The sequence below is a fragment of the Limanda limanda genome, chromosome 2, assembly GCF_963576545.1.
Source record: "Limanda limanda chromosome 2, fLimLim1.1, whole genome shotgun sequence".
Taxonomy (NCBI): Eukaryota; Metazoa; Chordata; class Actinopteri; order Pleuronectiformes; family Pleuronectidae; genus Limanda; species Limanda limanda.
Genome location: NC_083637.1, coordinates 14542966 through 14557401, shown reverse-complemented (window position 1 = coordinate 14557401; position 14436 = coordinate 14542966). Strand labels below are relative to the sequence as shown.

At 41.2% G+C, this 14436-nt stretch overlaps 1 protein-coding gene across 1 annotated transcript in view; it reads right to left on the bottom strand.

Moving 5' to 3' along the window:
* The window catches only part of dlc1 (DLC1 Rho GTPase activating protein), a 76884-nt gene extending 64423 nt beyond the window's left edge, over window positions 1-12461 (bottom strand). Inside the window, exons 1-4 of the mRNA XM_061083762.1 lie at window positions 11907-12461; window positions 8926-10934; window positions 4048-4182; window positions 3644-3748 (exon numbers count right to left, since the gene is read on the bottom strand). Coding sequence (XP_060939745.1) covers window positions 3644-3748; window positions 4048-4182; window positions 8926-10929 — 2244 coding nt within the window. The 5' untranslated portion in view covers window positions 10930-10934; window positions 11907-12461. The remainder of the gene's footprint in view (window positions 1-3643; window positions 3749-4047; window positions 4183-8925; window positions 10935-11906) is intronic.
* Window positions 12462-14436: the final 1975 nt, after the last annotated feature.

Below are 14436 nucleotides of genomic sequence, written 5' to 3'. Positions count from 1 at the left end.
AACAAATGCTTCTCGCGCCAAGCATAACCCAAGTATGTCACCACAGGTTGTGCTTATAAATCTGAATCAACAGTTGCAAACGTAAGACATAATGCAAATTAAATCACAATTTATGTGCCCAAAAATACCAAAAATGTATTGGTTTGATCCTCAGATGTGAATGTTTTCAACTGTTCTATGGTTTGACAAAACAACTCGTTTTTATTTTTATAGTCTGCATTTTTTAACAATTACCTGATAAATTAATTGCATAGCTACATATAATATAAACCCAAACAAAAGTTCATAACAACAAAATAAGACACACCTGTTGCAACACAACAATGCAAAGCCAAACAACATTGTAAGACACCTGTTTCACTAAGCAAATAATAGAAACCTGCCAACAACAACACTCTGGGCAAAGAATAGCAGTTGCACCATGAGAAAAAGCACCTGCTGTGGCACAACATCCGCGAGATGTTAGCCCCACATTCGATGCAAGAATAACAGCCACCTGCTGAAGGCTAACAATAGCCACCAGCTAAGTTATTGAGGAGTTAAAAAAAAAAAATCTGTTCACTTGAACCCAATGCCTTATCCACAGCTGTGGGTGAACGGTACTGTACATGCCAAGTGAATGGCCCTTTCATCACCAACGTACACGGCCACATACCATCGTTTATCATGGTTACATAAAAGGACGGTGCGAGTATGTGCTTGGAACTGTCACACCACAGTGTTACACTAAACCCCAGGAGGTGTCAGGAGGACAGTAACAACAGTGACTTCTTGCATAATCCAGCTTAAGATGGAAGGAATTCAAAGGCACGATGATAAACATGACAAACGCCCATGTACACACACACACAACCATCCAGAAGACATGAGATAAGACTTTCACACACCCCCCCCACCAAACTTTCCACACTGATTTAATTTTTACAGCTGATTGATGCCTGGATACACATCTGGCAGCCATTCCGATTTTATAGAGTTGCATATGTAACCTTTTAATCGAGGTTTCAGAAAGTACTCAGACCAATTTTTCTACACTTTATGGACAAATGCATTTTGCCCGTCAATCTACTCCCAATAAACAATACTCACTAAGTAAAAAAAGTGTCTAGAGATCTTGGCAAATAATATAAACTTGTACTTTACTTTGTAAATGCCTGGTTGACAGCTTTTACATTGTAAATTGACAAATGTGTCTCTGGTCTCTATTGGCTTTGTACTTCATGGCAAATCCTATCGAGCTTCCTCAGATTGGACAGCAAGTATCCGTGAACTGCCATCTTCAGGGCTCAAAGACAATCAGACACCATATACAGTATATCTTTGTATACAGTATCAAAGTTATATTGTTTTGCTTTACTGCAAGGCAACTAGTTAATAATGGGAGTGTTTACTGCAGCAATTTTTGTGTTGCTGCAACTTCAAAATAAAGCCACTTAAAATTTGTCTATAATATATAAACGTACATGTTATGTAGCAGAGTCTGTGATTTAGCTTCTTTTATTAATAACGTTGCTTGGATTTTGGCTGTGTTTATCATCTCAATATTTTCTTTTCCTATTTTATTTACTATTTTAATTATATTTTGTTCTTTACACCTTGAATTGACTGCTGCTGTAACACGTGTCCTTTCTGTCGGATTAATTAAGTCTTATCTCATTTTATTGTCTTATCTTAAAAATTTACACAGTACAAGATTTGTTTTAACTGTATGTATTGATCTAATCACTGTATATGAAGGGAAAAAATGTATATGATCCGACAGCAGTCAAAATAATCGTATTATTCTGAAGCTTGTCCTGTTACATCATTGTCGACACTAATCAAAAACAATCTGACACAAACGTGATAGTTATTTCGGAGGCTGAAGTTTGAAATTGGGGTTTTTGTTGCACTGTAATCAGTTCTGGTTATTCAGTCACTATGTAATCTATAATAATAAAGGACATGAACAATAAGGTGAACAGCATGATGACTAATGCCTGGAGAGAGGATGTGTTATTTCACATTACACTGTGAGATTACGTTCACGTCGAAGGTCACATATTCCCCTCCGGGAAGATTTTATAGTGAAATCCTGGCACGACACACAGCCTTCCCTGTTATTTAGAATTTAGTAGATATTTATTATAAATTATATAATCAAATTACAGTAATTATTCTGTGCTTGAATAACCTCTTACATCCAGGTTTAATTTTTATTATCAACTAAACACAACTGTGATTTCAGATTGAATTAAAGCCGTAACCTCCACCGTTCTTCCTCATGTTGACATCATTGAAAGAATTTGTATTGTGTGGCTAGAAAGATTAAGTGGGCGTCACAAAACTTAAACTCTGAAAGGACTCAAAAGACCCCTACAACTATTAACCAGTGAGAATCCCCTTCATGAAGTCATCATCTGTTTGGCCTCAATCAATCACCCCACAGGGCCTCCACTGTAAAAAAGCCTCCTATTAGGCGCAGTGAAAGCAGTGTTTACCCAAGCTTAGTGAGTTACCTTGGGTTACTGCAGGAATGGAGGCCGCGGAGACAGTTGGCCACAGACACAATACAGCTCACATTATAGAATATGTTGATACGCGCATCTTGAATAAATATTTCTCTTTTGTGTGACAGCAGAAAAGTTGTGACAAGACAAAGCAAAGTCGGGAAGGAATTGCAAGAGATATGAAGAATTTCTGACTTTTCCACGGGTTGCAGGTTTTTGTTCTGGGGGTATAAGAGGACTGTTTAGCAACAGAAACATCCTGCCCTACGTTTAACTCGTATGCAATTATGCATCGCTTCATCAGGAGATAAAGTGTCCTTTTTACATTTCCTTTCTAACAATCACTTGCTTGAGTGCCCAGTCCGCCGGCCCTGTTCACTTTACACTCGCTCTGAAAGCAATGCCAAAGCAAGGCTGACAAAGTCATTAAGTGAGCAAGCAAGGGGTTTGAAGACCAGCGTCTCACTTGAAGTGTTCCCCCCTTCCTCCCCCTTTCCTTGGCTTTTCACCTCCCTGAGCCCACCTTCTGACCCTTTTGTTGGGGCGAAGGGGTGTACATCTTTGGAAGCAGGCTAATTATAGAGTTTTAACGTCTGCTTGGCTAAGCCTTAAGTGCTGGGGGACATTCCTACAATTAGGAAAGTCAGTATGAGTGTGTGCGTGTGTTGACAAATTCTGGTTCAAAATCGTTCTTTTGAGGATATTTTAGCCAGTCGTCACAACTTCAATGGGCTGTTCCAGGTTGAAGACTTGTTTTCTAAGGTTAGAATTAGATTTGAGTACAGGACTAGGGAATCAGGCACTCCTCCCCAATATACAGAGAAAGAACAACATGTTAACGTTTGCCGTTTTAAATAATGTATCATATAAGACACACATAAAGCTGTGGCTTATCTAAAAGTCATGAAAACTATTTTAATTTTAAGGATAAGAAGACAAAAGTAAAGTAAAGACTGTAGGCAGAGTGTGTGTGTGTTTGTGTGTGTGTGTGTGTGTGTGTGTGTGTGTGTGTGTGTGTGTGTGTGTGTGTGTGTGTGTGTGGATGTGTAAGGGGTAGTCATTAAACAACTCACACCCAAGATATTTTTGAATGACCTCATGTCTTTTTCATTATGGTGCAGATTTTCTGATACAGCACGTAGCTCCTGACTTACCCCACTCTTGGGTTTCGCTCCGAGGGCAGGTACAGGTCCTGAGGAGGAGGCAGCAGGACTGTTTGCATGAGGAGGGTTTTGTGACGCACTTACAGACTCCGACTCCTGCACACGAAAAAGGAAAAAAAGATGGTAATGCAAAATTAACATTGTTGCACTAAATGTAAATATCTACTTGTAATGTTTCTGTTTTTCCTTATTTATAACAAAAATCCTTTTTACAAGGTAGATGAGTGATGATCCTTCAGTCTTATCCCATTGCTATGGCTACAGTGGCCACTATGGGACAAACAAGTGTATTACATCTGAAGGAAAATTAGTGAGTTTTTAATCATAAGATGCAGCTCATAAAATCCTGTGGCTCAGTGCAGGTTGATTTAACATGATACATAAAAGGTGTGTACCAGGAGTGGTCGCCTGTTGAGGGTGGGGGTGCTGTCCATGGAGGAAGTGGCACTGAGGGCGTTCTCAATCTCCTGATCCAACTGGTCCAGCTTCATCAGCAGCAGCACCATCGAATCCAGTCGAGCATGATCACGCTGAGCACGGAGACAAATAAGATAAAACAGTTTTAACCTGATCTGAACAAGGGACATTTAAAGTTCTTATCTTGATGATGTCATGTTTTGTTTGTTGCAGTCATCTGACCACTAATAAATTAGATAGATCAGGAATTAAGATTGCATCTATTTACAGTTATTCAAGATCAGGTTATGTTTGATTTAAACATTAGAAATAGCTGCTTTGCTAGTTTACTTTTCTCACATTTGTTTTTTGTGACTACTCAGTGATAAATACAGGAGGACTATAGCTGGCAGGTCATAGATCGATCAGCTTGTCTCCTGCTTGCACGAGCAATGCACAAGAATTATATCATTGGAATCTCATCCAAATCACAGTAAGATATACATTTTCACATCAGTCAATAACTATAATTGTCATGATAAAAGTCACTATTTTTATTATTTTAAGTTTAAAGAGTGACTCATGCTCCTGAGTGAAGGTTATGGTTTTAAACACGTCTTAGACAAATGAAAAGAATAATCAACAAAACATTTTACAAATGTGAACAATTATGTGTTATACCTCATCACTGTGTTAGCACAATGCTTAAGCAATATATTGATATGTATTGAACCTCGGTTATGAAAACTTTACTGCGATAATTATTGAAATGATCTTATTACCCATCCCCACTGTTGATCATATCAAATATACAACTACTTGTGATGTCTAAGCCAATAAATACCTGACTACATTCTGACAACTCAACATTGGCTTCTGTCCCTTCATGACAAAAAGAAAAGTTCAGGCTCCTTTCTTTTCTCCTCTTGCTTTCCAACCTCTGACAAGTCTCCTGACTCCTCCACCCCCTGCTCTTGCTGTAGCCTTCTCCACCATGTGCTTATCTTTTTATAACATCTCTGGTCCATTTCTTAATATCCTATGAGTTCAAGGTACCGAGTATTTCGCCCATAGTCCTCTAAAGCTCTATGCACTAATGCAATCCATCAACACACTGCGATTACAAGTCTCACACTGACCTCAGGTGGTGTGTCTCCAGTAAAACAAGCGAAATGAGACACACATACCACTCTGTCTTTTACTGCACCTCTTTCCTGTTTTATTTGAAGCACTATAAGCCCTTGTTAAAATATATAAAATCTCACTCTACTCGGCTCTAAACATTTTCATTTCCTTGTGTTCTCCATGTTCTTTATCCTGGCTCTGGGTGTGGCTCTCTGTCTGAGCTTCTCCACCGAGATGACCCCCCCTTCCCCAGAGAAATTACATCACACGGCTGGACTCATTAGTCCCAAACAAACCATGTTACAATATGGTCCAACAGACCCTGTAAAACACTTTATGAGGGTGAGCTCATGGGACAAAGCCACTGTGACTGCATGTTTGTGCAAAGGTACAGAATCACGTCAACATGTAATTGGAAGCCTTGTTTTCACGAGTTGCATCTGTTCCTAAATGTGAAACACTTCAGAGACATCTCATCCAAGTTGTGTAGGATGAATTCAATCCTTCATACATTTCAAGCATGTCCTCAGAAGTGGCTACTGTGGCTGGAAATTGTTTACAATGGGTGTGCACGCATGACAACATTCATATGAACCGAGTTGTGACTAATGCTAATGGGTGGGCTGTTGACAGGCTCATGGATCTGCATCACAACACAAGGCTCCTCGCTCCCTAATAGCGTCTTATGACTTTCGCTTACATTTATTGTCCAGTTAGTGCCTAATTAGCCCGTCAAGAGCAGTTCCTGTTGGGTTTGCTGAGAGAGAAAATAAGACATGAGGGGCCGTGTGTGTCATAGTCACAGGTTGATGCCGTCGCTGGCATTCCTCGCTAGCATGTTGTCCCATATTGTCTCCTTGGCAGACTTTACACAATGCAACATTGTATGGGGGTAAAACAATGACATCTGTACGAGGCCTCGCTGAATGAACAAAAGCATCTGGCTCGAGATGGCAACAACAACCACAAAAAGTACAAAACAAGTGCAGCGCCATGTCAGGCGCCTCCGAGAGGCAAGGTTTTTTCGGGGGCATTCTGGTGGTTTGGTTGTTCTCAGACGGTCTCTTTTCTCCCTTTCCTATCTTTTGAGGTTTGTGTTACATTCCTCCCCACTTCCTGTTTTTTCGAGATGGGAGACAGTTCCCACACTGTTTGAACTCACAGACCCCTCCTTCCCCATTTCCCTGCTCTCTTTTTTCAAACCCCCTCTTACATTTGGTGGCCAGCATCCCATTTCTCAGACCTGTCCATTAAACTGAGGGTCTCTTTTCTGCACTGTGCTAAACATAGAGTGCAGAGAATCTTGAATCAAAACACTACACGGACACTCATAATGTCGGTATTTTCATTCATAAACAGTGACCAGAAGTCAATAAATAAAGACAGTAAAACAGAAAATAAAAGAGCAAGCAGAGAGAGGGCGACGTTGCCAAGTTGTCTTTTGTTGGATAAATGACTGTTGAGCCAGTTTAGCCCTGAGGTCAGGATAAGGACTTGTTGCTAAAACAAATAAACACAGTAACAAAGCCCAATATCAGGCTAATCTCGAGCCATTATGCAAACCAGATGGGTTCATTTTACAAACTGAATCCTCAACAATAACATGGTTTACTGGAAACACTACCATTACTTCAATATGTTGTCAGGGACAATTCCTGCTGCAAATGTCAATTTATTAGAGGACATGACTTCAGTGATTTTCTTGATAATATTCAAGATCTTTTTCATTTTCTACATATTCCCTCCCTTGGTGATATAATCATGTTAAATTTTACTGTAATTTTTCTGTTTTGTCCTCATGATCTTGCCTTGAGCACGTTTAAAAGGTAAACTGCCTTAGTACAGAATGTAAATACAGCCTGTGGTGAAAGCCCTGTTGTCAAAGAGAAGACAAGCTATTACCATATGCTCGATGGATTGCACTGGCGCCTTCCACCTTTATGGCTGAAGGGGGGGCATTTATTCCAGGGACTTGAAGTCATCCTAAAACTGAAATTGGATCCAATGGAAATAAAATGTGGCACTGGTTTTCCATGTCCCTACACTGGACTGCTCTCCCATTTAAGGCAGCTGGGGGAGTGACATCAACAAGACAAGAAATGTGAAATAATGTATAATAATAATAATTATATTAAATTCTTTGGAATTACACAACTCATTTGCTTCTCAGGAACACAGATCATCATAGCTAATTTAAAGAAAAGCCTAAGAGAAATCTGTTTTATATTATTTTAGGGGGGGTTTTGAGTCTGCATTAGCCTTAGCAACAGAATGACAACACGCACATACACTATCTGTTTAGATCCAGATGTAGCAGACTGAAAATAGATTTGACCAAGTCAAAAATCATCTGAATATGACCAAACACTACCACAAAGCACCATAATGCAGCACAGTGAGCACACTGTCACTTAATAAAAACCATGGCCATGAAAATAACATATAATGCCATTATCCATCTCATAGCGCGCTTCTGTGTAACAGGCTGTTCAAGCTAAAAAAACACAGAAATTTCTGTTTGTTTTAAACTCATATAAAAGCAGTTGTTAATGATTAACAGACCTAATCCTATATGTGCACAGTCAGGCCTTTTTTGAGGTAGTACTTGTGTAGAAATACTCATTTCAATGTTCGTTGTAAAATTACTATTATTTGACAAACACATTTCAGCAACACTTTAATTCAACTATCATATTTAAATGCAGGATATTTAATTTAATAAATGATTTATTACACACTCATGTAGTTGTAAGTGTTGGTGTTTTTGTCAATAACTGTTATTAACATAAGAAGTCTGGTGTATAAAAGGATAATGAATTACATTGGAGTAAAGAACAATTGTCGTAAATTCTCCAAAAGAGTCACAACAGTTGGAAAATAAAACACGTTGATAAACACTTCAAATGTCCTTGAAGCTGTTAACAACTACACATTCATTAAATTATATTGAATAGAGCTATTTAAACGTTACCCCAATTTTTAGTCTTGGGATGACCCTGTTGTAATCCTGTACAAAGATACAACTCTGAAATCAACTCAGGCACATGACTTCACATTGAACTCAGTCAGATTTGCTGTTTACAAGAGGGCGGTCGTCTTCGACTAGAACATATCACAAGAATCTGACACTCCACAATATGGTACTTGTCTAAACAACATGCCTGTTTAATGCGTGATGAGTCGTAACTAAAGGATTTCTTGTTGTCATTCCAAAAGGCCCGACGCTGCAACTTCACATAGTTAATAAATACCATGTCAGTTTCCTGGCTTTTGCTTTTTGTTCCAATGAGCTCAAAATCATGAAGTGTTCATTGGGTTTGGCTCTTACAAGCTGACTGGCCAGCAGTGTGTAAATAGAACAACGTGCACAATCTGCTGGAGAAAGCCGTTTCAGCCTTTCTCCCCTGAAATGACTCGAGCCTCCGACTCCCTCTACATTCAAAGTCCTCATGCCCTTATAGGACCTTGTTTTGCAATGCGTGGTTGAGAGAGTAAAACATTTCACAGATCCCCCCACTCACAGATCTGTAAGCATGTGAGAGTGAAGTCATTGTTTTCCTTGATGCTTGCCAGAGTGTGGGACAAAAATGATTTGCAGGCCGTTTATGCCCAGTAAGTGTCAGCTCGTGTCAAGAAAGAACTTAATCCGAGCTGCTGAAAGGCCAGAGCCACAGTAACTAATCAGAAACAAACACAAAAGTAATATTTACAACAGTAATAAAGTCACACGTCTATATAATATAAATCCTTACCTTTCTCATGCGCACTTTGACCACGTTGTCCTCTGTCAGATCCACACACGCGTTTGTTCCATCTGAAAGTGGACTGGAAAGGTGTGTGTCGCTGTTAGTAACTGCATGATCGGTCTCATCTGCTTCCTCCATGCTAGACACTGTGGCTCCTGGCCTGTGGTGTTCCCTCTGACCATCTGCCACCTCAGAGGCAGGTGACTCACTGGAGTAACGTCCAGAGGCTTGGTTGCCATGGATTCCTTCTGGTGAATGCTCATCGTTGACCTCTGTGGAGCATGATGGCAGGTTTCGGGCAAGCTGCTCGGTAGCCGTATGTTCATCATTTATATGAGACGGTTGAACATCTGGATTTTGGGCCATATTCGAGTTAATGTTCTTTTGAAGATCCAGTGCCGGGGCGTCCTCTGGCTCAATGCAGCTAACTTCTAGGATAGTGTCCAGTTTTGAAGAACTATTTTCCAACAACTGATCAATGGTTTGATCCTCAGATAAAAACAACTCCTTGGACACTGAGCTCGCATCCACGTCTTCTGTTGGTTGACTTCTTGAGGTCATCGTTTCCACATACTGGTCAGCACATTGAGTAATGCTTGTCGGCCCGGGGTCTTTTTCTGAATCTCCAGTGTCCCCTTGTCCAGAGGGCATGTTGCTGGTAACTGTCACAGAGCAACACTGGCCTTTGAAACAAATATCAGATGACGTGATTGGCCCATACCTGACTTGTGCTGTTTTCTCTCCGCTTCCTGCTTGTGCCCACTCCTCTCCCTGAGGCCTATTCATCCCTGTTATTTTAATATTACTTTTTTCCAATGAAGTCTGGTAGGATATTTCACATCCACGAGCCTGATCCAATGCCCCAGTGCAGTCAAGATGATCTCGCTCTCCTCCTCCTCCTCCTCCAATGTCTCTTGAGTGACGTGCAAGTCCTGTTTTTTCATTTAAGGTTTCTAGGTCATTTAATTTATCCAGCTCGTCAGCAGAGTCTGCGCTCCAGCTTTCCCTTACCCCATGGTCCCTTTCTCCATCTACCACTGAAGTCACAACTTGGTCGGCAGCAACAATTTTGTTAGCCGGTGACCTGGCATCACTGCCCTCCATCTTATCATCTGAACTGCAAAACACAAAACTAGTTGAAATCACATTTGCACCAGCGTGCTCAGATGTCGAAAGAGTCTCTTCCTCAACATCTGGGAGGTCAGTTTGAGGTTCCAGTTCAGCAGCAATGGACCCGTTTCGCGTGGCCCCAGAGATTTCAGGAGGTCTGCTGTAACCCTCTGTGTGGCTCTCCTTTGTGTCCTGATGATTTGGATGTTTGCCAGACTGGTCACCAGCAGATTCAGACAGTGGAAGCCCATTGTTAGAAGGGATAGAGATGCTTTGTTGCGTTTCACGAGAGATATGTGGCCTTTTTAAGACACTATCGTCATTGCAGATGTTGAGTCTCTGGCTAATCTCTGTGCCTATTTCACCTTCACCGTTGATGGTTTTCTCAGTGTGACTGCTGCTGCTATCAGCTGCACAAGACAGATTTGCAGTCAACAACCCACTGTTACAATGACAGTCTCCAGAACTCCCCATGTTTGCGGTTTGTAGAAGCACGGATTCAGAGTCCCTTTGGGGAATATTGTCGACATCCACCAACTCAGGAGGTCCGTGAATTGACTCCTCCTGCAAACCCACTGGAATTTTGTCATTGTTTCCCATTAGCTTCAACTGCTCAATGTCAGTATCGTCATCCCCAATGGAAGCAGGCACTTCACGTGTCGGAGCCAGGTCCTCTGTGGGCAGTTGATGAGACCCCTCGGGCATAGAGGCACACCTCGTCCGGCGACCTTGTTTGGAGGCCCCTGCTCCCATCCGAGGCCCCTTGCTGTCCACTCCGTGACAGCAGACCAGATCCAGATCGTCATAGCTGTACTGTAATCCTGAAGGGTGGGTCACATGCTCCTCCCAACTTCGTTTCCGTATGGCTACTGGCATGGTGTTCAGCCTGCGCTGTCCCATAAGAGCTGCAAGAAAAGAGGGTAAAGAAACAGCCAAGCCGAGTTAACAGTAATTCAATGTGTAGATGATAATATGGTAAATAACATTACACTTCTAAAGAAAAGAGACAAGGAGAAGTGCGTGGTGGGTTAAGAGGGAGGTAATTACATTGCATTCAGTTTCTTGGAAAGTAGAAACTCAGCTGGTTCTGTATGAAATGAGACCAGCCCCCTGTTATTCTCATCTAACATGGGAAACTGATACGTTCACATGGCAGCGTGCCAGCGACTCTGAGTGAAAACAACAGAGCAGCCGGGATTCTACAACATGAAGAGAACTGTCCAGATAAATGCAGATGCAGTGGTTACTTTTTAACATCTTCACAAGGTGACACCCCATTGATCAACTTAACAGTGCAAACATTCAAACTGGCTGACTATCATTCCACACACGTCCATGCTCCCACAGATGAGAGTGATGCAACTAAAAGAAACTAAAAGTGAAACGTTACTCAGGGTCCCTGAAAAGCCGCTTCTCTGGAATCAAAAGTTAAATATCATGGGTTCGATCAGAGGATTAGAACCAAGCTCAGTGCCGTGTATTTTTTTATTATTATTCTAGGCCAGAATGTACAGAAGTGAGGGAACAAAAGGACTCAGCAGCACTAAATCAAACCTTAACATCTGCTATATAAAACAAAAAAGCTTTCATGATCGAAGCATAAGTACAAAGATGTACAATTGGCAATCCTGCTGCTCTTTTATAGTAAGTGAGTGGAAACTACAAAACCGTTTTTTTATATAAATATATAATAATAATATAATTTCAATACAATATAAACATTTCTTTTCATATATAATTACACTTAAGTTGTTGCAAATGAACATTTATAAAATAAAGCATTTTCTACATTGTCACAGTTCCTTCTTAAAAGTTTCCTAAAATTCAAAATTAAAGAAATGAAACATATTTAAAAGCAGGTGTTTCTGCCTTTTCACCTTTTGTTTCCTCAAAAGTGGAGCTGGATCACACCAACTGCCATCTGCGCCCCTTCTGGCATGAACCTGCACCTGGTTATTGGTGAAGTAAGGGAGGTCTCAAAAAACGTCCGAAAGCTGTTGCTCCTTCCACTTCCCCTCGTGCCAACAGCAGAACTGACAGCTCAATACAGTTGAGATATTTCATGCTAGTACCAACGGTTACTACTTGTAAATTATCCAGTGTTGACAGGTTATTTTGTTACGATCCAGTAGACGTGTATTTGGTAAATATGAGGTTTCAGTTGAAGGATTTGCTGTGAGCCCAGTTATCCAGAGGTGTTTTCCTTTTCATTCATCCGCTGAAAAAAAAATTGTCCACAATTGAGTGAAGTAAATCCATCGCTTTCCAAGTGACTTGACAAATGCTATATTTTGTCAGCAGTCCTTAGTCCAGGTTTCTGGAATCCATTCTGTGGACTGCAGTCTGTATCCTCACAGTAAAACTGCCGGACAGGCACTGAAGCCCCATAAGGCAGGCAGAGAGTCGAGGAGCAGCGAAAAGTCCATAGACAACTTCCATCTTGATCACATTAAGGTTTTTGCTGACGCTGAATGCCAAACAGTCGGGGTGGTGTAAGAGGGGCCGGGTTTTCTTTTCCCCCACTCCACCCCTCGGCTCTCTCCTGCTCTATCCCTTTTCTCATCATGTCCCCTCCCCGCTGGTTTTGACAGGGAGTCTGAGTCACATCCTTGGAGCCCCATCCCCCGTCTCACCCAACATATTATAGGCATTTATTCACCCCACCCTCCTTCAATATATTTTCTCTCCTCGCTCTGCTTTTGAAAAACATACTCTTGACTTCTTCTCTCAAAACTTGTGTCCTTCCTCTTTCACATAGGACTTCATTCTGCCTTAGATTGCTATTTCACTAAGCTGGGTAAGGCTCCCTCCACTTGGTTTTGATTAGGACCAGACACGCTGCCTCGTAAGACCGCTGGCTGTGAGCCAAGAGAGATTGCTCCTATGTTTTGGAAGTTATATCTGAGGCATGTTTTTTTAGCTTTTTTTAAAATGTCATGTTGTTACTCTACAAGCATTCTTAACCAAACACACAGGCTCTAATGAAATAAATACAAGATATCTTTAAAGATATGGTTTAAGAAACATTCTTTTCTTTCAACTATCCTTTAAAAAAAAATAGATATAAAACATTATATGACAATATCTTTCTTTTAAATGAAACCAAAGCAAAGAAATGCATTTAAGGACCCAAATGCCAGCAATACGTTTCCAAATATAGTCATTTGTCAGACGCACTTAGTAGAGCAAAAAAGCAAAGCCAGAGATATTTACACATGATGTCACTGAGACCATTTCAGATAAATGTTAATCAGTCAACTAAAATAAACTAAATATTTCCACAGATTTCCATGTGCCAGTGAAAGACCTCCAGACCCACCAATACAAAGTACACTTCATAAACGAACTAGAATGGCAGTCAGTAGAGCGCATAGCGCTGCCAAGCCCCAACAACAATCTCCTTAAAAACCTAATCAAATTGAACCAAATTGCACACACTCATAGAAATCTCTCCCCTGAACGTGCCTCAAGATCTGAGATGTTGCAAAACGCAATCATCTTGCAATGCTAAAAAGAGTGGGAAAGAAAATCTTGGCTCTGCATCAACATTTAATTGGATATTTCCCTGACACATAGAACATCCTTCTACCAACTTTGATGGAGGTTCCTTAGTTTTTTTGTAGTCCTGCTCACAAACAAACGCTGATGAAATAACAAAACCTCCTCGGTGGAGGTAACAGCACCCTGGCAATAACACCTCTTCCTGTTCCCTCTACTAAAAACAAATCAAGTTGTGACCATATCTATCATGAAACCTTTTAGTCAACAAAACCAGCTGCGCAAAAACAGCAATGCGTCAAAGCAATGGGGACAATCCAAACACAAGGGAAAACTGGAATGAATCCCCCTCCGACTGCTGCCGCATCCCTGGCCTCTAACCTCTGGGTCATCCAGATGTGAGGTGAGGCTCTGGATGAGTCTTTTCTTAGGGGCCTTGCTGGGAAAAACTGTGCACTGCCATCAGTGTTAGCTCACCAGGGACACAGATGGTCATACTCAAAGGGGGAAGGATCCAAGGACAACAAGACTCCTCTGTAACATGTCACATGATGCGCTCTGCGGTTATGCCAAGCGCAGTGTAAATGAAATACAGATTTCTTTCGGTCACAGCAGCTTGCATGTGGATATGGATGATGATTGAAGTGCAGAGGCCGACACAGAGCACGACTCGAGTTATCCACTCATTACCTCCTGTGGACATCCAACACAGGCATATAATTTAATAGACCAGGCCTCCCCCTGTCAATCACACCATCCTCTACGGCTACAGGGCAACTGGTCTACGTCACAATCTGATCCATCAGCGATGTTGTGCAAACACATTCAGTCAACGCAGGTGAGACTAGAACACCGGGCGTGTGTGGTTTCGTATGAACGACAATGTGCTGAAGCATTAAACTGAAGGAT